Source organism: Diadema antillarum, unplaced genomic scaffold (assembly GCF_040938485.1).
Source record: "Diadema antillarum isolate AM-2024a unplaced genomic scaffold, OU_Dant_1.0 seq00001216_RagTag, whole genome shotgun sequence".
Taxonomy (NCBI): Eukaryota; Metazoa; Echinodermata; class Echinoidea; order Diadematoida; family Diadematidae; genus Diadema; species Diadema antillarum.
The window spans coordinates 397,152-421,524 of record NW_027272008.1 but is presented as its reverse complement, the minus strand read 5'-3'; the positions used below and the strand labels follow the sequence as shown (position 1 = coordinate 421,524).

The window sequence follows — 24,373 nt, the reverse complement described above, 5'->3', positions numbered from 1 at the left end:
TTTGAAGGCGTTTTTCTCGAAACTCTGATTTCCTCAACCACTTGACATGGGCTGATAAAATCATCGATATTTCCGCAACAGAGTACTTTTATGAGTTGTGCTATATATGAAATTAAAGTAGAAGAGTATGGGAATAATATCATGCCATTTTCAGAAAATTGTTCTCCCCCGACTTTTGGATCCTTTTGTTGTAGCGGGTCACATATTATCTCTGATCCCAACCTGAATCTGATGTGCCTGCATACATTTCTCCGTTCAGTGCTGTATTCCACACTCGCAAATTTAACCATTCTTGAAATTGTCAGGAAGTCCCGATTCATGAAAAATTAGACTCGCTTAACACATGGCATGTACAGTATCTGACAGATAGTAAGAGCAAGCAGAAATTAAAAAAACTTGTTTGGACATTCTCCCATATGGTCATACAAGAAACATTAAGAAGACAGAACACTATGCTAGATGTAGAATTCTAATGACTTAAACATACACAATATTCTACATGTCAATCTCCACATATTTGATGTGATTTTTACTTTTCAATAGATAGGATAATGTATTGCATGATGTATTGATAAAGAAAAACCAAATAAAAGGGGTGTTATTCAAGGAAGAAAGGAAGTTCTTTGCAACAATGTTTCTCACCCACAGCCAGCCACATGACCTGTATCGAAGAGGAACAGAGTGAACTTCTCCCCGCAGGCGACCTGGGTGACCTTCCGATGCATGATGGGACGCAGGAGGTGGGGCAGGACCTGCCAATGAGAAAAGAGGATTTGTATTTTTTAAATGCAGCACTGCTCTCAGATGGCTTGATAGAGTAGTGTAGCTTTAAGCTACAAATTACTGCAGTTGTCTTACATGGTTTATGCTGAGAAAGCAACAGAAGAATATTTCAAAGTGACATTTGTTAATTTTTTTTTTTTTTTCAAATGTTGTTCATGGTATGTGTAGAGTGCTTGGAGGGGATCGACCTAATCATATATTATGACAGGGCTTAACACTAACTTTTTTGTCTGAACTCATACATCTGAAATTTTGGTGGTCCGAAATTAAAGCAAAAGTAACAGTCCACTTGGAATACTTGTTGCCTGATTGGGCCACCAAAAGACAAATTTGGTGGTCCGACACCAATTTTTAGTGGCCCCGGGCCACCACAAATGTCAAGCCCTGATCATGATAGTCTGTGCATTTAAGTTGTCAAGTGGCCACTATAGTAGCATTTATTTGATGTGGCTACTCAGGACAACTTATGAAGGCAACTTCCAACAACATATTTCTTTTGCACTCCCAATAGAACATGAGACATCGGACCTTTTTCAGAACACTTCAGAGCTCTGAAAAAGCATAACTTGAAACAGCCTACTTTTTCCCTTGCCACTGAAAAATAATGAAAAAAAGAAGAAAAGAATTGAACGTTTTTTGTGCAATATAAAATGCCATTTTGTCTACTTGCATTGACCATTTGGACAAATATGTTTAGGGATATCTGCAAGGGAGGGGTGTATGCCTCATCAACATGGAAACAGATTAGTAACACTAGCAAAAATTACACAAGAATAGCTGGGCATTTTGCCTGCCATATAACAGCACTATTCAAGATAAAAAATTCTTACAACAATTTTTCCACTTCACCCTGGAGAAAAATTAAAGTAAGAAGTCAATTGATCCTCTATGTTTGATATATACCACTAGAATATATATATTTATACATGTATGTATATATACACCTATACATTGATTTTATGTATTATAATTCGTATGATTGCCACAGAAAATAAAGTACATGAAGCCACTTTAAGAAAATCATTGAGGTCCTTTGTTTGTAAATGTCTTTTTCCATTTCCTTTCAAAGGTGCCATAGTCTACAATGATATCTTTGAATATCTTTCAAATTGCAACATAACATTTAAGAAAATTCAATACTGTATCCAGCACATTTTTAACTATGTTGTGTAATTATAATTGCTCTACTCAAAAGCAGACAAATTTTAAATAATTGACTTAGTTTACAAATAAATAGAAAATGTGCTGAGTTGTTGGTAGTGAATAAGTGATGTGCTGAGTGACTCACAGCACATTCTACGTGTTTGAGTGTCATATCATCCCTTGTGATAAAAGGTGGAAAATTGGAAGTTTTCACAGGGAATTTAGTACAAACATCTCCATGGTTAAATGGAAAGGCAATCACTATGGTAACAGAAATGTATTTTTTCTATCTCTTTTACACTGTGTATTAACTTTACTGCCAAAGATAGCGGGGGGGGGGGGGGGGGGAGGGGAACTCTTTCACTATGTTTCTAGTACAAAATGTCCCAAGTGATTTATGGATTGACCAGCACTTCATATATTCCCAGAGTTCATATAGGGTTGGAAATTACAGTACAAGTGTAGTAATGTCCAGCTTTATATCCTAATACCCACTGTTTAATTACTGTTAGACAAGAGCAATGTTTTGTCATCATCATTGAGGTTGAGCATCTACCTGTAACCTCAAATATCACTTAAATCATCAACAAACTGAACATTATATATCCATCATCACAAAATATCACCAATCTTTCAATGCTGTTGTACACTGAGTGTTCAGTAATGTGGGTTGAGGATGACAGATAAATCCCACACTTCGCTAGTGGTGATGCTATATTCCCCTTTTTTTTCCTCCAAAAATCATAACCAGTGACTGGCTATCATGCTGGCAGTGATGAGAGGTCATTCATATCACTACACAGCATTGCCGTTATCTTAGAATTACATGATTTTGTAATTTTTTATCCAAATAAATCAAACTTCACTGCTCTGTATGATGCAAACCTGTTTATCTAACTTCAATATAATTTGAACATGGTCTCGACTGTCAGTGTAAGTTAGAGACAGCATTTCATCTGTGTGATGTGTGTTTCTACGGTGGCATTTCTTTAAACTCGTAGATATTCAGTAAAATGTTAATTATTGACTTATTATGGTATGACAAAATCTCAAGTCGATGGTGTCCACAGTATCTAACTTTGTTGAATTGTGGTGAGCTACAAAACCATCAAAGTACAAGTCTGCACACTTCAGTCCAGAATTTGAGTAACCAATAATTACAGTGCCTTTTATCTCCTTTGATATGTTCATAATCTTAAAAAAAAAGTTTCAGTTTCTTAGTGTTTACTTTGCAAACTATTTTTGTATTGATCAATTACTGCACAAGCAGAGCCCAAATCATCAATGCTATAACAAGCAAGGCACCAACCTGATGATGAAATTAATATCAACCACCATAAATTTGTGAGAATGCCCACATATAGTTTTTTTTTTTTTAATTTTACCAAACAGTATGTTAGTAAACACAACCATATGTGGCTAAATATAACTCACACATTAACAAACAACAACTCTAATATACAATAAGAGGAAACATGCATATATCAACATAGTAAATATATACAATACATTTAAAGCTAGTGATTAAAAATTACTTTCAATGAAATATTGCCATCCTGCTGATATACTGAGGTAAATTACAAAAAAATTGCAAAGCTGATGCCCAGAATATATGATGCCACTCAAGAAAAAAAAAACTTGATATTTTCTCCAAAAATTAAACAATCATTCATATTGGAATTTCTAAAATCGCTTGATGCTATGCAATAATTTGTCCAACTATACATCCTTACACCTACTACCCACACACGCATACCCCACCACTCCCCCCCCCCCAAAAAAAAACAAACAAACAAACAAACAAACAAACAAACTACATAAATAAATGAAAAAAAAACTAGGAAAGCCTACAAACAGATCAACATAGTTTTGAGACAATCAACTGTGAAATTTAGATGGATGTACGATTGCATGATTTCAGTGTTAAACTAGGTTTATTTGAAACATCATGGTAACATTCTTTATAAAGACAAAAAAGATCTACACTTTAAAACATCCTTGAATTTTGAAATTTGAGCTAGTAATAATACTATACCTTTTTTTTTCAGTTAAGAAAATACTAAAATTTCTTACTTCCCAGACAAATCATCACCTCATAATGAAGTTCTGTTTATTCAGATTCAATGTCAGTAAGTTATCAGAATTACGTGGTGATGGGTCGCAAACTGAAGTTGAGCCATGTGGAGTCTTAAAAGTTAGAAAAGCAGGATTATATGTATTCATATGGTGCATCCATTCATTTGGTAATAGCACCAATAAAAAATATGCAAACTGAAACTTTTAGAAAAAAATATCTAATTGCATGCTGCCTATACCAACTGTAAACAATCAATACTATTCCACTTAAGGTGGCAACTGTTAGTCCTGGCAGTGTAAAAGTAGCAGTGTAGAAGTAGCAGTGTAAAACTCACATTTTATATTTCAATACCGTTTCACACACATACCTCATTCAAAGCATTTAGGGCTGTGTAGCAAACATTTCTATCTTGTACAGAGTTATGACATAAAAATAATATGAGCTTTCATCATTGCAGGGGGATATATTCCAGAGACTCCAACTCTCCCGTTTTCGATGGGAGATCTCCTGCCGAAAACCCATTTTTGCAGAATCTCCCGTTCTCCTGCTTAATATTTAATTTCTCCCGCCCTGGCTCTGTGTCTCCCGTTGGAAAGGATTTCTTACTTATTGCTATTGTATGCTGAAAAAATAAGCCTTAGATAGCACCAGAGAGCATCTAGAACCCTAGGAACTTCGCGCTTTGCACACATCAATTTGGGGTCTCCCGTTTGCTAGGGGTCTCAGGCGGGAGAATCTCCAGATCAGAAGGTGCTTTGGGTTGGAGTCTCTGATATTCTGTATTGATTTGATTTTTTCCCCCCTTTTTTTTTTTTTTTTGGGGGGGGGTTGTTTGTTGTTGTTGTTTTTTCGAGCCCTTCCATTATTTAGGACTGGTTTCATGAACTGGAAGCAAGTACTGGTAAAACAACCATGACATGAATACGACAGGAGAATGGAACAACAAAAATGAAACATGATGGAATTATTAGTAGCATGAATGATGCCAAGTCAAATCAATGTTAGTATCAGGTGAATATGATGTGTAAAAATGATGTAACACAGAGCAGCATTGCAAATAAAATCCACATTATCCGGGTGAAAGTCAATGAAAAAAAAAATAATCATTTGTCATCAATTTCACATTGGTCCTGACAAAGCCACAAAGCAATGAAATCAAATGTTGATGTCATCTCTTCAAAACTGTGTGGCTTCAATGAAGATTTTGTTATATTCCACAGGCAGCAATGAATTGATTTCACGTTTGCCATACAGAAATGAGGATTAACCTTACATAATGCTTCCTTCAATCTTCTGTGTGTCACAAAAATTAAATAATATGATCTCTCCAACTGTTGATTTCAAATCTGACCGATGATCTTTTTTTTTTCTTCTTTTTTTTTGTTACAGATATATCAGCCATTGTAGCAACCAAAAGATATACAAAGTTCAAGAGATCCAAAAAATGCAATCTACAGAGGTTTTAGCAAAAATATTATCCAATGATGGGGTAAGAATGTTATGTTATATACAATAGGAAAAGAAGCATATGTTTTCACCTGCAATCTTTTGCCTTGAATCTGTCATGAATGGAAAGCAAAATGCCACATTGCAAAGCCAATAACAATTCTGCAAATATATAATTACTTTAATAATTTATATCTTCACAGCTTTCGAGCATTTTCAGAGATTAATAACTGTAGTATAAAGACTAGATAATGCATTGGCAAAATAAAAGAAAAATTCATTATTTTTACTTTGAATGATTGGGGCTTTAGATAAGATGCACATTGTTACATGCTCATACAACAACCTGGCATTTGATGAGCTTCGGGGTTGTTTACATGTTTGTTTGTTGTCTTTGTTTGCTTTTGTGTTTGGTGCAGAGGGGAATGATGGTGGAATTAATGTACCACATCTTGGGGGTGCGGCAGGGGTGCAGGCCTTACGGATGGCAGTGTCTCTTTGGTTTGCTATAGGGGTGTGTCTAACTAGGCGTGCACTTTTGTGGGATGCTTTTCTTTACAGATTGGCAAAGTGATGTGAACACTTCTCCTGTCTATACCTCCAGGGGGCGCTCTCTTCCGGCCACTTGGTCTATGAGTCGTTCCTTCATGACCTGCCAAGGAAAATCTTGATTGCTTCATTACCTCTACCAACTTCTTGTCTAGAAAAATATACTACCACCCATCCAATTAATTTTTTTCCAAGCAATTTTCAATCTAAACTACAGTTTATATTATTCTTTCTTATATAGACTTTACACCTGAAGGACTGCTACTCTGATAGCAGGAATTAATAGATATGAGCAAAAACATTAATTGAGGCTTCTTCAGAAATATTAAAAGAAACTCATTTGACAGCAGTGTGTATCAATACCAACATCTTTGAAGTGAATTTAGACTTAATTATCACACCCTATTATGAAAAAGACAGCATCCACAGGATACCAACAATTACAGGACAAATACTTTGAATAGCAGTAATGTCAAACAACAAAATTAGCAAGTAAAATTTCTTTCAGGAAGATACAAATGGAAAATGAAAGGCAAACTTGTGGCTGTCAAAAGCATCCCCCCACAAAAAAAAGAAGCCTTTCCTGTAACACTATCAATGCTAGAAGACTTTAGCATTGCATAGAAGAAATGAATAAACTTATGTAGCATTTGGATTCCCATTTGATTTACCACTCATAAATCTTTGGCGAACTACTACTTAAACTTAACTGACACAGACATTAGCCTAAGATTATAATGTTTCATTAATCACTGCTACTTGGCAGTGTAGCAATGCTCACTGTTAATCGTACACAGGCAATACACTTCTGTTATCAAGTGCAAAACCCACACTTCAACTCAGGCAATACAAACACTTGTGAGCAATACCAAAGAGTGATAACAAAACTTGGGGGGGGGGGGGAGAGTTCTGATTGATACAGTAAGACAGAGATGAGAAATCAAATAATTTTAGGTGATGTGTTCTCGTTGAAACATGGGGAAGTGAGGCCGTCCCTGAAAAATTGGGATGCAACTTTCTCGCTTGGAAATAATTGTTTGGAACATAGTGCTATTAACCTTCAGTATCTGGCTACACAGAGTTGATATCTTGAGCCAGAATGGATCCCTGCTGCACAAGGGTCTATCTTTAAACCACTCGTCACTAAACCGCCCGAAACCGCCCATATTATTACTCCTTACAATGCCCAAAACCGCCCGTCTGCTGTTTTATAGTTGAATGCTTTACCATTTTTTGTGTTTTCATATAAAATATATTACAATGTAACTTGAATGAGGTCAAAAGTCAACAAAAGTACATTATGGTCAGAATTACTTCTGTGACACATAAGTTTCATGGAAAAGTCTTAAATAATAGGCTTTCAAATAAACATAACTTACAATAGACAAAAATAAACATGTTGTGAGCTATTTTGCATAATTTAGAAAGTTGTCAAAATGAGAGTAATATTGCTGTACCTTCCAGGGAGCAATAGGCCATTATGTACAGAATCTTCAGTGGCAAAAGGGTTAATAGAACTAAACAGAGTCAGCCAAGCAACCTTACTCGGAGCCAGTCAGCTGATTTCTATATATTTTCCTTTAACGGCAGTCGAGTACTATTCTGGGATACTATGTCAGAAAGTTTTTTGAGGCAACAGGGCCAATATATCTGGGTATGATTTGACAGATTTATATTTCCCTCAAGCACACTGGTGTGGCATTAAAAGAAAATAAATAAAAAGAGAGAACGAGAAAAGATTACTTTGTATTATCATTTTTGTTTGTTTGTTTGTTTGTTTTTTAGTGAGGAGAGGTTCATATAAAACCTTATTCCACATAATAGAGTCTGAAAATTCTCAGTGGAATACCAAAATAAATCTTTTGTCTTTAACTGTTCGATGGACCCATTAAAGGGAAAATAGAAACATAGGAAGTATCACAACCCGCTACTAATAGTATACAAGAGATGGATATAATTTGCTCCATAAACACTCAAAAGCATCAACATATTACAATCTATTTTCATATAAAATAATTTTCAACCTTACCCACATACTAATACATTGCATCTGGATTTGCCTTACAAAAAAACTTACATTCTATAACTTTTGAACACATTGCCTGATATTCCTCAAACTTCACTGATGTGTACTACTAATATTTCTGTATTTACTGACTCCACATGCAAATTTGAGGTAAATTCTTCTACAAGCTCATGCTATCAAACTATTACTCTTTAGAATATTCATTGTAAGCAGTAGGAGGGGATTTAATGATTCATTTTTAGTATACAGTTGTTGGTAGAATGATTATCCTTTACAGTGGCAGATCCAGAGGGGGCGCACCGGACACGCAACCCCTCTTTATTCTTTGTTAAAACAAAAGAAATAAAAAGAAGAAGATAAAATGAAACCCAGAAGTAGCACCAGAAATATTTTTTGCACCCCCCTTTATGGAATTCCTAGGTCTGCCCCTGCTTTAAATAATCTTTGTAAAATTGAGTGCAATCTCTCCACATAAATTGCATGATTAGAACTCCATATGCCATTCTTGCACTTGTACTGTATCCCACAAAATGGGTGGAACATGTAACTACTAACCTTCACAGGTGTTCTGTTGTAAAATTTTACATCATTGTTCACTGTTCTGTGTGGGCCGAAAATGGAAACAGTTAATATTCAGTTGCTCATGTAGTTTGGGAAAAAAAATGTCACTGTCTTAGTTACAAAGCCAATCCACTTCACACCCTATTAAAAACTATGCCCACAAGTATATATCTGAACCTTCAAGATATTATGTCATGTTTTTCTTTCACATTTCCATCTTGACAATACAGTTTTTTTCATCTTTCTTTGGGACCATTCATCATATTGACTATACAGTCGATTTGAAGAAATTATCTTATCAGAGAAGTGTGGTAATTACACGTCTGGATTACCCTACTGAATGGGATCAAAGTATCAACTTCTTTCATTTCTTGAATGCGTAATCTTTTCAGGAAGAATAGAAAGCTGAGACATCAATTATCTACTTTTGGATTTTTTTTCTCTCTCTTGACTTGTGATAGGCTCTTAAATGCTCTAGACATGAAACGATGTGCACTGCATTGTTACTGAACATTTATCTTCAAGAATTCCTGTACTTGTGTATACTTACATAGAGCAAGTGTTGTGTCTGCCCCTACATTTATCAAACAATGCATCTGCCATGCATTCATTGAATAGCCTCATTGTCTCCAATTGTTTAGAAGTGCTCCCCATTTGATTTTGAAATCTTTGCAACTAAACACATAGGTCTTGGATGCTTTGTCCATTTTCTCAGATTATACTATACTTCTGTGTATGTCGTATTTGTGTGGGTGTGTGTGTGTGTGTGTGTGTATGTGTTGTAGTTGTTGTTTTGGGGAATATGTTTTATTTTAGATGAAATGTATTTCCATTTTCTTCTTTGGTAATTGCTGTATTATTACCATTTCCATTTGTTAAATTGAAACATGAAAATGTATAATTATTATTCTCTTATGTTGCGAAGAGACTGGTGAACCATGCAAATGTTGCAGTCCATTCGAAATGCTGAGGAAGTCGCGAATCCAACACAGGACTGCTGGGATTGCAGACCAGGCTGAAAAATTGGAAATGTTGGATCTGGCTCACATCACCCACCTGGTTCTCCTTGTAGTTCTTGATGCGGAAGTCGTAGCCCAGCTGGGCGTAGAAGTTGTTCCCGCAGCTGTAGGCACGGCCGTTCTCCAGCCACACCACGGTGTGCCTGCTACCACAGACCACGCCCGCCACCACGGAGTCATGTTGGGCCAGCTTGAGCCTCTGAGGGGTGGTATGTGTCACCTTCTCACCACAGCCCAACCTACACATACATATACATATTTATATCAATCACAAGTATTAGATTTTGAAGGCTTAATAGAGTGCCAGAAAACCTCTCTTCCCCCCACCCAAAAAAAAAAAAAAAAATCAATACATGAAATAAGTTAATATTGCAAACAAATATACAAGGGATCTCTGTATACACATAATGTATACATTCATACAGGCTTTCAAGCGGGATAATGTAAAAAAGTAGGAATAAAGTAGGAACATAATCTCTAAACAAGAGACCCGCGGGTCTAGCGCTCACCTGAGTATCGCAAGTTCACCTTTCACGCAGTCACTAATCTAAATTATTCACAGCTCTACCAAAATTTGACGAGGCATTCTCAAGTGGAAGATGAAAATGTACAATAAGGGCCCAATTTTTTCAAGATTCCTTAATTTGGGGGAATTGGGGCCCCCTGGGGCCCTCTGGGTGGGGCATGGTGCCCAGTTTGATAAATTGAGATCCTGACCACCTAGGGATGCTACCTGCCAAGTTTGACAAAAATCCATCATGAGGTTTTCAGGAAGAAGATGAAAATGTACAATTCAGGCCCCCATTTGGACCCTTCCAACCACCCCCCCCCCCTACCCCCAAGAGGGGCACCCCTGGATCTCCTATGAACAAACTTGAAACTACAGTCATTAATGTACTCACTCATAGTATTATCTCAGCTCTATAACTTCTGATTCTAGAGAAGATTTTTAAAGATTCCTTCATTTGGGGGGTTTGGGCCCCCTGGGGGCCCCCTGGGCGGGGCATGGTGCCTATTTTAACAAATTGAGATCCTAACCCCAAGGGATGCTACCTGCCAAGTTTGGTGAAAATGGGTCATGGGGTTCTCAAGAAGAAGATAAAAATGTACAATTTAGGCCCCATTAGGACCCCTCCTCACCCCCCCCCCCCCACCCCCCCCCCCCCCCCCCCCCGGGTCCCAAGGGGGGGCACCCCTGATTCTGCCATGAACAAACTTGAAACTACAGTCATCAATGTGCTAACTCATAGTATTAACCTAGCTCTATCACTTCTGGTTCTAGAGAAGAAGATTTTTGCGGATTCCTTAATTTTGGGGGGTTTGGGCCCCCTGGGGGCCCCCTGGGTGGGTCATGGTGCCCATTTTAACAAATGGAGTTCCTAACCCCCTAGGGATGCTACCAGCCAAGTTTGGTGAAAATGGGTCATGGAGTTCTCAAGAAGAAGATGAAAATGTACAATTTAGGCCCCATTAGAACCCTCCCCCACCCCCCTCCCCTGGGTCCCAAGGGGGGCACCCCTGATTCTGCCATGAACAAACTTGAAACTACAGTCATCAATGTACTAAGTCATAGTATTAACTTAGCTCTATCACTTCTGGTTCTGGAGAAGAAGATTTTTACAGATTCCTTAATTTTGGGGGGTTTGGGCCCCCCTGGAGGCCCCCTGGGTGGGGCATGGTGCCCATTTTAACAAATTGAGTTCCTAACCCCCTAGGGATGCTACCTGCCAAGTTTGATGAAAATCGGTCATGGGGTTTTCAAGAAGAAGATGAAAATGTAAAAAGTTTACGCACGACGCACGACGCACGACGGACGACGGACGACGGACGACGGACGACGGACGACGGACGACGCACGACGCACGACGGACGCCGGACGAAGGGCGATCGCAATAGCTCACTTGAGCCTTTGGCTCAGGTGAGCTAAAAAGTAGGAAAAAGTAGGACATGAGAGGGAAAAAGTAGGACATTTGAGAAAAAAAGTACGAATAAATCAGGACATGTGCAGGCAATTTGGAGTAGTTTTCGTCGAGACTCACCAGAACCCTTGATGTTACATGTAAATCTTAATTTGTACTCACAACCCTGCTGCCTCAGCCTCACTTTTGCTCCTGGGAGAGCCTGAAAAATACAACAAAGGCAGACATTCCTTATAACAATGTCAGGAAACAAACAGAAATGCTTGTTCAATCGTACAGGCAATATGAATCTTGATCACTTACTTTAAGCCCCCGTTCCACTATCACGATTTGGACCCCGATCTGTCCCGATCTAGCAGATCGGGAGAGAGCGGCAAAAGCGTACGGGGATCGGAAGCATCGTAGCAGCAGCGTGTAGAGGTCGGGGTTGGAGCGGGCAGTTTTTCAGATCGGGAAGAAATTTTGAACCGGTTCAAAATTTCTTCCCGATCTCCCCGATCAAAATTGACATATTTTTAATCGTACGGCAAGCGGGGAGAGCGTAGTGACAGCGTAAACGCAGCGGGGAGAGCGTAATGACGGCGTAAACGCAGCGGGATGAGCGTAACAAGGTCTTTCTGAGCGTAGTAACATCGGCACAAGAACGGGAAGTAATTTAGCTGTAATTTTCGAAGAAGAAGAAGAGATGAAGAAAAAGAAGAGAAGAAAGCCGCGAAGCAGCTACCCAAAGGGCGAAGAAAGAGAGACTGCACGTGATGCTGAAAGAGGAGGAAGAGGACATAGCAGAATTTTGAAGAATATGAAATCATCTACAACTGGAGGAAGACGGACTATAAAAGCAAGGACATCAAGAAAAATCCTTTGAAAAATCAGCACGTCTTTGTTTATACAATGCATTGCTGCAAAAGAACCGTGAGTTGAGGAGGCTCTTCAAGTTCAAGTTCAAGTTGATTTATTTCACTTCCAACAAACAAATAATAAAAAATACAAAGAAACGCTCATATACACAGACGTCATGAAATCAGTACCACAATGCGATGAACAGAATAACATTGTAAAAGAGATACAGGCAAATTATTAACAGAGATACAAATAACAGTTACGTCACTGTGGTAAATGCATACAAAATATTGCTGGAAATGGAGGGGACTGCTAAAAAGCAGAGCTTGTAGTATTAGAATGCAGTCCCCTCATAGAGAAAAATATATAATTGCAAAATACAACAACAACAAACTTCCCTAAGAGCTCTAAGCGGTAGCAAAAAAAAAAAAAGACAGACAGAGTAATACACACATACATGCACACATACGGACGCACATTAACAAACACATGGCGGCTCTCTTGTAAGGAAAAAATTGATGAGAGGATAGAAAGATATAGTAGTGAAGAAGGTAGCAAGTCCAAGGTGGACAAGGGGGGGGGGGGGAGGAGGGGAGAGGAGAGGGGAATGATGGGTCATAACCAGGGCACTGGAGGCACAGAAGCACGGGCTCGCTGATGAAGAAAGAGTAGTGAGAACAACGAAGCAACAACAACTTTGAAAATCAAAAGTAAAAAAAGAAGAATGAATCTTCGAGGTCCACAGTATATTTCTTCGGTTCTGCATGCTAATAAGTTGACTGACTGCTGACCCACAGTCGAATCGGGGTACATCGGGGCACATCGGGCACTTTTCAGCTCTCTGAACGGGGTAACAGCGTGATAAGATCGTATAGATCGTTCAGAGCGTAGATACAGCGTGCATTGATCGGATAACATCGGCAACATCGCACTAACAGCGTAGCTACATCGTTCTAAAGCGTACCGGCAGCAGCAGAGATCGCAATGTCTAATTCCCGATCATCGTAGTAAGAGCGTAGCAAGCACTTGGTAGTCGTAACTGCAGCGTACTTAGAGCGTTCTAACATCGTACTGTGTCCAGATCGGCTCAGGTTTTACCCGATCCTTCCCGACCTGAGAAAATTGTCAAATCGTAGCGAGAACGGCATAGTGGAACGGGGGCTTTAATACTTGCATAGAAAAGACATCATTCTGTGATTGACATGAACACCTACCATTGTGACCCTGCATCGCAACACCAACAAAAGTCGCTAGACATGGATTTTTAGTTAAGAGAAGATTTTAAAAGAGCAAACTTTAAGCACAAAAATGATGTATAACTCGATATAACTGGACTCTCCTAACCTATCCTAATACTGGAATGAAGCACATACTCTGGAAAATGTGAACTGAGTAAAGGGGCTCTGAAGTATAGCGTCTATTCAAGCGCTTAGTCTTTATCAAGCAGTGCTAGCTCTGCAATGAATGGAACAAATAACAGGATGTTAACCGATGGAGCAGCAACAATGAAGAGATTAACAGATTAAGCTTTGCATGCTTTATTAACACATTCTGTAGATGATCAATGCCAACTTTCAGAGTAGTAGCATCATCCTTCCTAAAGTTATTGGAGTTGAAAGTTAAGAGTATGGACAGTTTGGTGAAAAGAGAACTCTATGAGAAACACCTAATCACACTATTCTACCAAAAAAGTGTTCCAGAAAAAGATTGCTATAAACACAATTTCCTTTTCGTTTTATGATCCCATACTTTAGTATAATATAGAAGAAGACTTGCTCTTTCAGAAAATAAGAAAAACTCAAGATTGGCTGGGTTGGCCCATATCACCTATTTTCAGTCCTAACACAAAATTAGTGTGTAAGACTTATTGTTGGTTTTGTGTTGCACGGTCACATAATCTTATCATCCCACAAAATATGTCATAAACATTCCATGATGTGTAAGTTATACACTAATGCCAAAGGTATGTTGTACACTTCCATAATTAAAAGATGACATCTTTTATCTACAGTTATTTGAATGTTTTGAAGTTGTGAAGACATGTGCTTCATTTCAAAATGTGGAAAAGAGTGGAAATACGGATATTTGACACAATCAATAATAAAAAGATGACACTTTTATCTCCATTCATTTAAAGTTGTGAAGATATGTTTCACTTCAAAGTGCGAAGAAGACTGGAAATAAGGATGTTTGATAAAGCTATTCAAGTAATGCTCAAGACCACTATGCTTTCAAGTTCTTGCTGAATGACCATGAGATAAGCAATAGATTAACTTTCCAAGAGACCTTTAATTTCAAATCCATGTAAGCACGTAACATGTGTTCAAACATTTTAAAATAACAGGAGAATTTAAACTACTTATATGTAGCAGTCAGTATTAGTCTCTGAGAGCATGTGTTATCATAATTTCTGGCAAGACATGCATGAAGAATGGATTGTCTCATGACAGTGAGGCCTTACGAAGTGAAATTATACCTACCAATGCATTAACATCTTTATTTTTGCAAATCCTGGCCCAGTACAAATCTACACACTCATATACTGTGAGTTCATGGCACAGTGTCCACCACTGAATTTCCAGAGGTACAGATTATCTTGGTATTATCATATGATATAGATGGAAGCATATTAAAGGCAAGCTCAATTTGCAACACTTTAACCAATAGTACACAAAACATCCAAAGAGACAGAGAAAAAAAAATCAAATACTTTACTTTTCAGTATCAATCAGGGAAATGTAGTATTGTCACATGTAGAGTAACAGAAGACTAAATATAACCAAATGACTCCACTTTACAAAAGTGAGGAGCATATATGCACATCTGCTTTTTGTTTCTTATTGTCTGTAGTCTTACTGACTTTATAGGTAGCAAAAATGACTATTTTTGATAATTTTCTGTAGATAATGAATATAAATCAGTTTTCATTTCTTTGGTGTTCTGTAATATTCCATGTATTCTTGAATGAACTTACATTTGTTAATCTAGAAAGAATGGTAGAAACTTATCATATTCTGTACTTTCCAATGACTTCTTACTGTTTGCAATTTCTGCCAAATTCACCGCAGATAGTTAATAATTCTTTACATTCAACTTCTTTTCAGCTCATCATGACCCTTTTTGTTGAATATACATACAGCTGTTTGATCTTTTTAGGAAGTTTCTCCATTTTGCAATATCATTCCAGGCACTTTTAAGCTCATTCAATATTCTTGAAATCAAATTTCTTCATATAATTTTGAGAATATCATATCCTTCAGCCTTTGAAATTTTACAAGGTTGAGGTTCTGCTTTTCATTCTCCAGATATTTTGCTGGCTCAGTATTTCAGTTGTCAATTTTATAAACTACTCTTTACAAGATCAAGGGAATAAACAGGGACTGTCATTATCATTTAAGTCCTTGCCAGCTTCTCTGATTTCTCAGAAAATTCCAATTAACAAACTGTTTTGGTCATTTAAGCAAATACACACTAGATGATCTGTATATTTACCATGCAGTTCTCATCCCCCTTAAATAGAGTGTATTTGTGTCCTTTCAATTTTGATATTCTCCATTGTTCTTTTGGTTTTCACCTTCAACTTACAGCTTTGTATGTTGACACAACTTACATGTTACACATCCATCCATTCACTTTTTTCTTCTTTAAGAAGTTTCCTTGTCTCACATTTTACCAAGACTCTTTCACATGGTTCAATATTTTGGGTATGTCACTTCAAACGATCCATCACACTTAAAACCACTTTCATTAAGGGATTTCTGTTCTACCATTTTCTTGCATCTTGTTCTAACTAGCTGGATAATAAAAAGATGTTCAGCCTCAACTAAAATTTGCAAGATCTGTGGAATAAAAAGTTGTCATGGCTTCTAATTTTTCTGCAAGTTGCTTCCTCCAAACTTAACAAACTGTTCTTGGCGGTTCAATTTAAAACATTCACACACTTGCTCTTCTTTGTGGAATTCACATTCATTAGCTTTCCTGCTTGTTTGGGTTTTTTTCAGGTATGCTTCATATGGCTTTTCTCTCTCTATATTCCTGATAGTTCTGTGTCTTCAGGAAGTGGACTTCAATGTCTCATGGTTTCAACTTCAATCAATCTTTAAATGATAGTGAAATTGTTTTTGTGTTTGTTTTCCTTGAAGTTCCTCCATCACCTGCTTTCTTCTAATTTCTTCGAGGTAATGTATGTCTTACCTGTGATACAATACTTGTAAGATGTAAAAAGCCATCAACTTTTAAGATTGTCCATAAAGAGGTTTCAGCTCTCCTATTAGTCTTTATCTTTCAAGATGGCTAAGAAATTACTGTTGTTCTCATTCCTTGTTCACAATTTGTGGGATCTGTTAATTACACATTTCTCTCTGTTTATCTGATTTGATGTCAAATTCTACTTTTAAGTGTATGGCAAGCTTACCTGGTAATTATGACCGATGATGAGAGCCGGTTCAGCACTGCTCCAAGTCCTAGGCTGCAATATCAGTGGTATCAACCACATAAAGGTCTTCACAGGAGCAAAAGCTGAGGCTGGCAGCAGTCTTGTGGTTGATTGGATTGTGTTGTCCCTCTTTCATGTTGAAGATAGAGGCTCTCCCCATTGGTAAGAATCTGCAACTAGAGTCTACTCATTATTTCTGAATATCAACTATTCAAGTAGCCTTGCACATTTTTTTTGCGGGTTTTTTCACCAAAAAAGTAGGAAAAAGTAGGAAAAAGTAGGATTTTGAGCAAAAAGAAGGAAAAGTAGGACAAGCAGTAAAAAAGTAGGAAAAAGTAGGAAAAGTAGGAACACTTGAAAGCCTGTCGAATCATAGTTTAACTCTTCATGTGCCATGGTGGAAACCCCCTGTGTGCCACATTATTCTGAGACATCACCGTTTTCATGCTTTGAGAAAACATTCTGTTTTTCACATCTATGTTACTTCTACAGATTTCTGTTTAGCTCGACTTATAGTGATTAAAATGTAGAGAAAATGGAAAGCTTTGCTTTGATGTAAATTGTCTGACAAATCTGTGATAGTTTTTCTTTCAAATGACAAGTAGCTAATTTACTGTAGAGGCATGCCTTCTGCACACAAAACAGTGACAGAAACTTAGAATTTAAGCGCAAATCCAGTACATAACACCATTTGTCAGTCAATCACCACATAAAATGCAAGCTATATGTGAGAGGAACGGAAACGCGAGACACGCTTTCATTGTATTGCGGCATTTGGTGATTTATCGAGCGGTTTGGGCGGGTTTGTGTGTTTGCGCAGAATATGCGAAGTTGGCACGCCGTCGACCGAGTCGGACATGCGAACGTGGCACATAAAGAGTTAAACTACCTGTGCTCCATTTGTATTTTGCAATGCTCTTTTATATTAAAGATAACATAATCATATTAGGCCTATGCTTGATTTAATGCAAATATCACTATAAGACCAACATTCAGCAAGCAACACTTTCATTATACTACTGTACTAGATGCATTATCTAAATTCTGTACACTTTCATCACAGAAGTCACTTTATGTTGTCCCACATGACTTTTCTTGTAGTATTTACTTTAGGAGTCTATGCTCCTAAGTAAATTTCCCAAAGGTCTGCTACCTTTTATATAAGAATTGGTAGCTACCTTCAATATCAATGATGCAGGTTGTTGTTTTTTTTTTATACTTTTTCTGACATTGAATCAAGAGAAATGCAGTAATAGTACCTAAATATCATGTGTTCCAGCTATTGAAGGAAGGGGGAAAGGGGAAACTATAAGTTTAATTAATGAGACCTTGTCATTCACTTATTCCTTGATTATAGAGAGTGGAACACCACTTATTTCTTAACACTGTTCCATCTTGCCTGTAGCAAGATTTTACTACATAAACATTTGGAGTCGTGACCAAAATTCTACTTACTGTCCACTGTTGCCATTCCCCCAAGTCAGTATTTCATCTTTATCTGATATAGGAAAAGACGGAGGGAGAGAGATATACAAATTTTCATTGTAAAGCAATGACTGCACATGTGAATTATACCACAAACTAGAAAAAAATATGAATACTTTCCAAATAGAATGTAAACTATATGTGTCTCTACACTCCACTAAGACAAAAAATCAAGCAGCATTAATAAGTAGAATACCAGCTGCTATCATTTCTTTTTCATGTGTATATGTTTCTCTGTGAATATGATTTTTATATCACTAAACAAAATTTGAGTAAAGAATGAAAAAAAGCAAGTGAACAATTCAAGTGTCATTTAGATATAGTGGTATTGAATCTCCTTGGCATTATAATCAATGTAATGGCTTTACCTATATCATTCTTTTTCCTCACCACTTTGGCATGAATGCTTGCTGAATAATATATTGATTTCTGATGAACACAGTTCTTTCCACGCAGACAACAATCTGTCTCATGTACAGAAATATATAGTGACATACCTTTGAAATATATTCTTGTATTCCTATATTTTGTCTCATTTATATCTCATTCAAATGGGAAGTGGGGGCATCATTAATTCAAACACTCTGGAAAATGAAATGGCAAATCAACATTTTACATGTTGTGACTCCTCCAACCTTTTGTTAAATGTTCAATTAAACACTCAAAATGCTAAATTTATGACTCAAAATTTGAAGTATCATGTAAGAAATGGTAAATCAAACATTTTGAGTGATAAATGTAATATTTACAAGAAGGCTGGAGGAGTGACAGCATTTAAAATGTTTTCATTTTTTAGAGTGAAGGACATTGTGAGTTTGATATATTCTATACTCTATGACATGTCTTTGGTGACAAAGGCAGGACTAAGGGGTCGCACGGTTCTAGCATAGATTACTCCACGCCAAGCACTCTCTTGACATAATATATTGATTTGAGTTTGAAGCAGCTGTATGCATTGATTGGGGTATAATACTCTTCTTCCCATATATCACTCACTTGAATGCACAGAGATAAAGATCTGTCAGTCATGGGGATCACTTCCCTTTATTCATGCCAAGAAGAAATCAATGAATTCCTCATTTTGCATTGCTGACGACAGAGATGGTTGGCTTTGATATGGACACCTTGACATCTTCGGCAAAACAGTCAACTAACCCATAGGAATCTCACAACTACGTCAATTTGGGGTGATGCATGATAATGGTGAGAATACGTTTGCTGGGGAGACTGCCAAACAGGAGTGTAAACAGTATTCACTCTTTCTCATCTTATCTCCCCAACTGAACAGTAATGCATATAACTGTTGTTGTATTATTATGCAGGAGCAGTGATCTGTAGGTGAACTATTCAAAACGGTTTCATATCAACAACGGTATACCCGAATGTATATATTAACAATTATGATAATACAAAAACTCCAGAATTTGTCATTTACTCTTTCTACCTGCCACACATTTATCTTGTTCTGTATCATATTCAGTCCTATGTTTGCTGTGTAAATATACAGAGCTGGGTCTTTATATCTATCATCGATTCTCTGCTATACTGCTTCGAGAAAAACAAAAACAAAACAACAACAACAACAACAAAAAAGGATGCTCAGGTTAACAAATCAAAGATACTAAAAATTATTATTATAAGAAGATTATTCAAGTATGAAGGCAGTATCAAGAATTCATAAACATGCTTACTATGTGCCAAGACAAAATATCTTTATACACTGCCCTTCCATTTGAGGAGAAATTACTTTTAAAAGCATATGGCTATTCAAAGAACTAATATCTTCTTGTTAAACTATAATAACCTCTTATCCTGCTATGAATACAGCAGGATGCAGATAATCAAATTTTACAACTAGTTTAGAGAGTGAGGAGGGAGTGATAATTGATAATGATAAAGATATTGAAATGATTGCAGGCACATTCACATGCATACTGGAATAATCAACATTTTGATGATCACAGGTTCTATACTTCTGGGAATTACATAAGATAAATATTGTCATATGATTTGGAGCCCATCATACAGTTCCACAGAGAAAAATCCAGAATCCAATTCTGGCTGTGCAGATATTTCAACCACAGGGGGCTCTAATTTTTCATTCCCAAACTGGTAGAAGAAAAGTAATGATGCCATTCGGCAACTTTTTTTAGCCCATAAATGTAACGAGTGTGTTGTTGGCTCTCACCGGTGACTACAGCTGTATGGCTTGCCCCACAGGCCACGTGCTTGATGCGATGCAGACCGACAAGCTTCTCCACTTGGTCAACGAGGGCGCCCTCTGAGCCGACGTTCTCATCGTTCCCACTGTGGCCGTGCTGTCCAAATTCGCCCCCGCCCCAACAGAGCAGCTGTCCATCACCCTGACCTGGGTCGTTGACCCTTGACCCAGAGGTCATCACTTCCATGGCCTCAGGATGAGACATGACTTTTGTCCCCTCATGAATCAATCTGAATCAATGACAAAAGAGAGATATCTATAAACAAGGCAAAAGTTAGAAGAAAAACTAGAGAAGCACTCGGAGAGCTAGCGCAAACCTCAGACAAGCAGCTCATTTCCACCCATACACACATGCTGAAAATCCCCAAATTTCCCAGTTTATAGAAGCCCTTTGTTTACGTCATCAGCTTCTAGCTGCGCAGTGCCTTGCCCGAGCAGAGCACGCGCTTTAGAGCGCAGTGCACGTATACTTGAACTCCCAAGTTCATTGACCCTATCAGCCAAAAGATGGAAATCCTTCAAAAATCCATAAAAATTGCCAGATCAGTACCAAAATTTAATCATCTGCTTCTTGTGTCATTATCAATATTTCCTGCAAGTTTCATTCAAATCCATACACAACTTTTTGAGTTATTTTCTACACAGATTAACAAACCAACAAACAAACAAACCAATGCCAACGAAAACACAACCTCCATCCTTGGCAGAGCTAGGTAAAAATCAACTTAATTGAGGATTTCATTTGTCAGTTTTTAACATCTCAGACTTTCAGACTTGAATGTAAACACACTGAAGTCAGAGAAGTACATACTTCACTTATTATAAGAGTTTTTTTACTTGACATGCATGAGTCAGCATTATCTGTTTTGTTGACCTTCTATTATGCCATAGTGTACCCGTCTGCATGTCCAAAAACATGCTATGAAAAGCACCTCATGCGGTCTATGTCCCAACTCATCACTCAAGTGAGAACAAATTAATCATAACTATGAAATAATCTTGAGACTCCAATTACTCATCCTGATTAAGAATTTTATTTCTCAAAAGTTTGCAATGCAGGCATCAAGACGGAATAATGATTTTCTTTGAACACCATGAGCAAGCCTAACTGCCTGGGTGTAATGAGAAGTAATAATCCCATCTTTGTTCAATGGAAGAAAATCTATTCACATGGATTCAGGAACAATTATCACATATCTACTCAGATGACATAAATGATATTAGAGCTGTGACTGTGAACAATACACTGTCAGATCAAACTTATTACAATGGAGCTTTTTGTTTGGACATTGCCTTGAACAAGACCATCTACTTGCCATGTGCTATCTATCTCCGTGGAGATGTGATGTATCCAAGGCGATGCCATGTACACATACGCACCCAATGGACTTAGGAGTTCTCAGAGAGAATAATGGCATACTGTACTTTGTGTGTCATGGCCCATTCCATTCAAGGAAGTGTTTCTCCATTATTCCAAGTTACATAGCTCTGTTGAAATGGCACAATTTGCTAATGTGGGTACAACATCAAAATATATTGAGAGGTCATGAGAACATGTTGAACTACGAGAACAAGAAAATGCCAAGTTTGTAAATCTATGAAAAAATGAAGTTAGGTTGGACAAGGATATATTTTGCAGACATTTTTGCTGACAGAAAACTTAAAACCCTGCATATCTTTTTAAAAATATTTCTTATCAGCACACCAGAAGTTTTTCCTCCTTTTTTATGACTTTGTGCTACAGACCGCTCAGATAGAAGTCATTTCATTGGACATAAACTCATTCAATCACTGATTCATTCAACATAATGGTGACTGTACAAGGCAGAGGGAAGTACAAAATGGTCTTCTCTAGGAATATCTCAGAACCATTTTTTAATGTCTTTGAAACATTATGGGAATTACCACACTCTAGAAGAAATGGGTAAGTATAGAGCAACTGTCAACAATAAATATGTATCCCCAATGATGACTTTGTCTCACTACAATAAGCATGTCACATGGCACTCAAGCAGCACCCCTTTCTCCCTGGAAATTCTTTAGGGAACAAGGGATATCAAACAAAATAAGAAAACAAACAAAAATCACTTGATCATTTCACATCACCCCATAAAGACCAACAGACAATGCAGATAAATGCACTCACTTCCATGTGAGTAAGCACTTAACCTATTGAAGACTAGTAGTCCCGAGTATACTCGGGCAGGTGTCTATGGAAAATGCGTGTTGTAGCAAAATCAGCCCATCTTCAACGGGTCACACACAATCTATTCTTGAAATATGCGTTATAGTTCCCGGTATGACGATGCCCTGTAATTACCCATTCCGGATACTGTGCAAGACAATCCAATACGTAATCCTGATTACTTACCATCTGAATTCAAACAATGTAGATTCTCTCCAAATATTTCAACTCAGTTTCACGTGGATGACTAGCTTGTAACATCAGAACTTTGGCATGGTTGTCAAAAAATGAATTGCAAAGAAGAAAATGAAAGAAAAAAAATTACAAGCCAATTTATGATTCAAGACAGGAAGATTCTCCACAAACACAATGTTCTCTCCTCTACAGTCTGGCAGCACAATCATTGTTCAGCAGCCAAACATATCAGTTACACTGCAAGCGCAAAGACCACTGGTTACATAATCTAAGACAAAAAGATGACACGAAGAAGACAAGAAAGGCAAATACATCTCCATGCCTGGCTGCAGAAATAATTAAACGGTACACGCCGCTCCAGGCAATCTACAACCTGCTTCTGAATTCAATGATTTGACTGCTATGCAAACAAGTCACTGTCTATTGTTGTGTTTTGTTTTGTTTTTTTGTTGCAAGACATGAGTAGCAAATCAAGCATTGAATAGTTCACTGAGCATGTCATGGTAGAGTGAATTTATTTTAAGCTTTACCATATCACAGAGTCAATAAAATGCACCGTGATCAATTCATTGAAAGAGTGCCTGGCCATTTAAAAAGAAAAAAAAAAAGATGTTAATCAAGGAGCTACACAGCTCTTTTATAAATTCCACATAACATTTTCTGTCTGGGCTTGCTGTATGATCATGGTTTCTATAAAAAAAAAACACACACTTGCCAAAGACAATTAACAAAATATATGCATCATACTTCATTTGTGAATTTCAGTTCAAGTAAAAAAATAATCAAATATGATTGATGATGATGATGATATATACAGGAGATATTTGATACTTTTAAGTGACATTATCACTTAACTTAATGTTTGTTTGTTTTTTTTCAGATCACAGATCAGTTCAAATATTTGTGTTTCTGGAAAACTCCATGTCATTGATTTAATCAACCTCTGGGTTTTCTAGCAATTTCCTTCTCCAAAAATGTTACAAGATGACTTTTCATATGACAGCAAAATAAAACCACACATCGGCAGCATTACATTAGAGCCATCTCTCAAAAACAATGCAGGAGTCTTATCATTCTTGCAGTTTTCTACTTGCTCATGTTCTACTCCACTTGAATCTAAAGAACATTCTATTGCATTACCATGGATGCATAGACTACATGGCAAGCAAATTGCTCTTCCTGTATCAATTGTGGTTTTGTTTGCAATTCAAGCTACTCCTTTCACTGAATACCAAAAAAAAGACACCTTGTTCTTTCTGTGTAGTGGTTGAGTTACTTTACACTGATGCTAGAATTGATCTGTTGTGGACCAAAAAAGAAGAGGAAGTTTCTATGGCAACGGCATGCACAATCACAAGTGTGATGAGCATGCACACACTGCATTCTAAAGTGGCATTGTTCTTTTGACAACACATGCCAGCAAGTTCAATACAGACTGAGTGATCAGGTGAAATGTTATCATCTTAATGGCTTAATTAGATTGATACAT

General features: G+C 37.4%; 1 protein-coding gene across 1 annotated transcript in view; it reads right to left on the bottom strand.

Annotated features, from left to right (window-relative positions):
* The window catches only part of LOC139744876 (secretion-regulating guanine nucleotide exchange factor-like), a 154,810-nt gene extending 134,119 nt beyond the window's left edge, over window positions 1–20,691 (bottom strand). Inside the window, exons 1-5 of the mRNA XM_071655287.1 lie at window positions 20,472–20,691; window positions 18,254–18,296; window positions 9,642–9,843; window positions 6,048–6,101; window positions 643–752 (exon numbers count right to left, since the gene is read on the bottom strand). Of these exons, the coding sequence (XP_071511388.1) occupies window positions 643–752; window positions 6,048–6,101; window positions 9,642–9,843; window positions 18,254–18,296; window positions 20,472–20,691 (629 nt within the window). The remainder of the gene's footprint in view (window positions 1–642; window positions 753–6,047; window positions 6,102–9,641; window positions 9,844–18,253; window positions 18,297–20,471) is intronic.
* Between the last annotated feature and the right edge of the window lie 3,682 nt (window positions 20,692–24,373).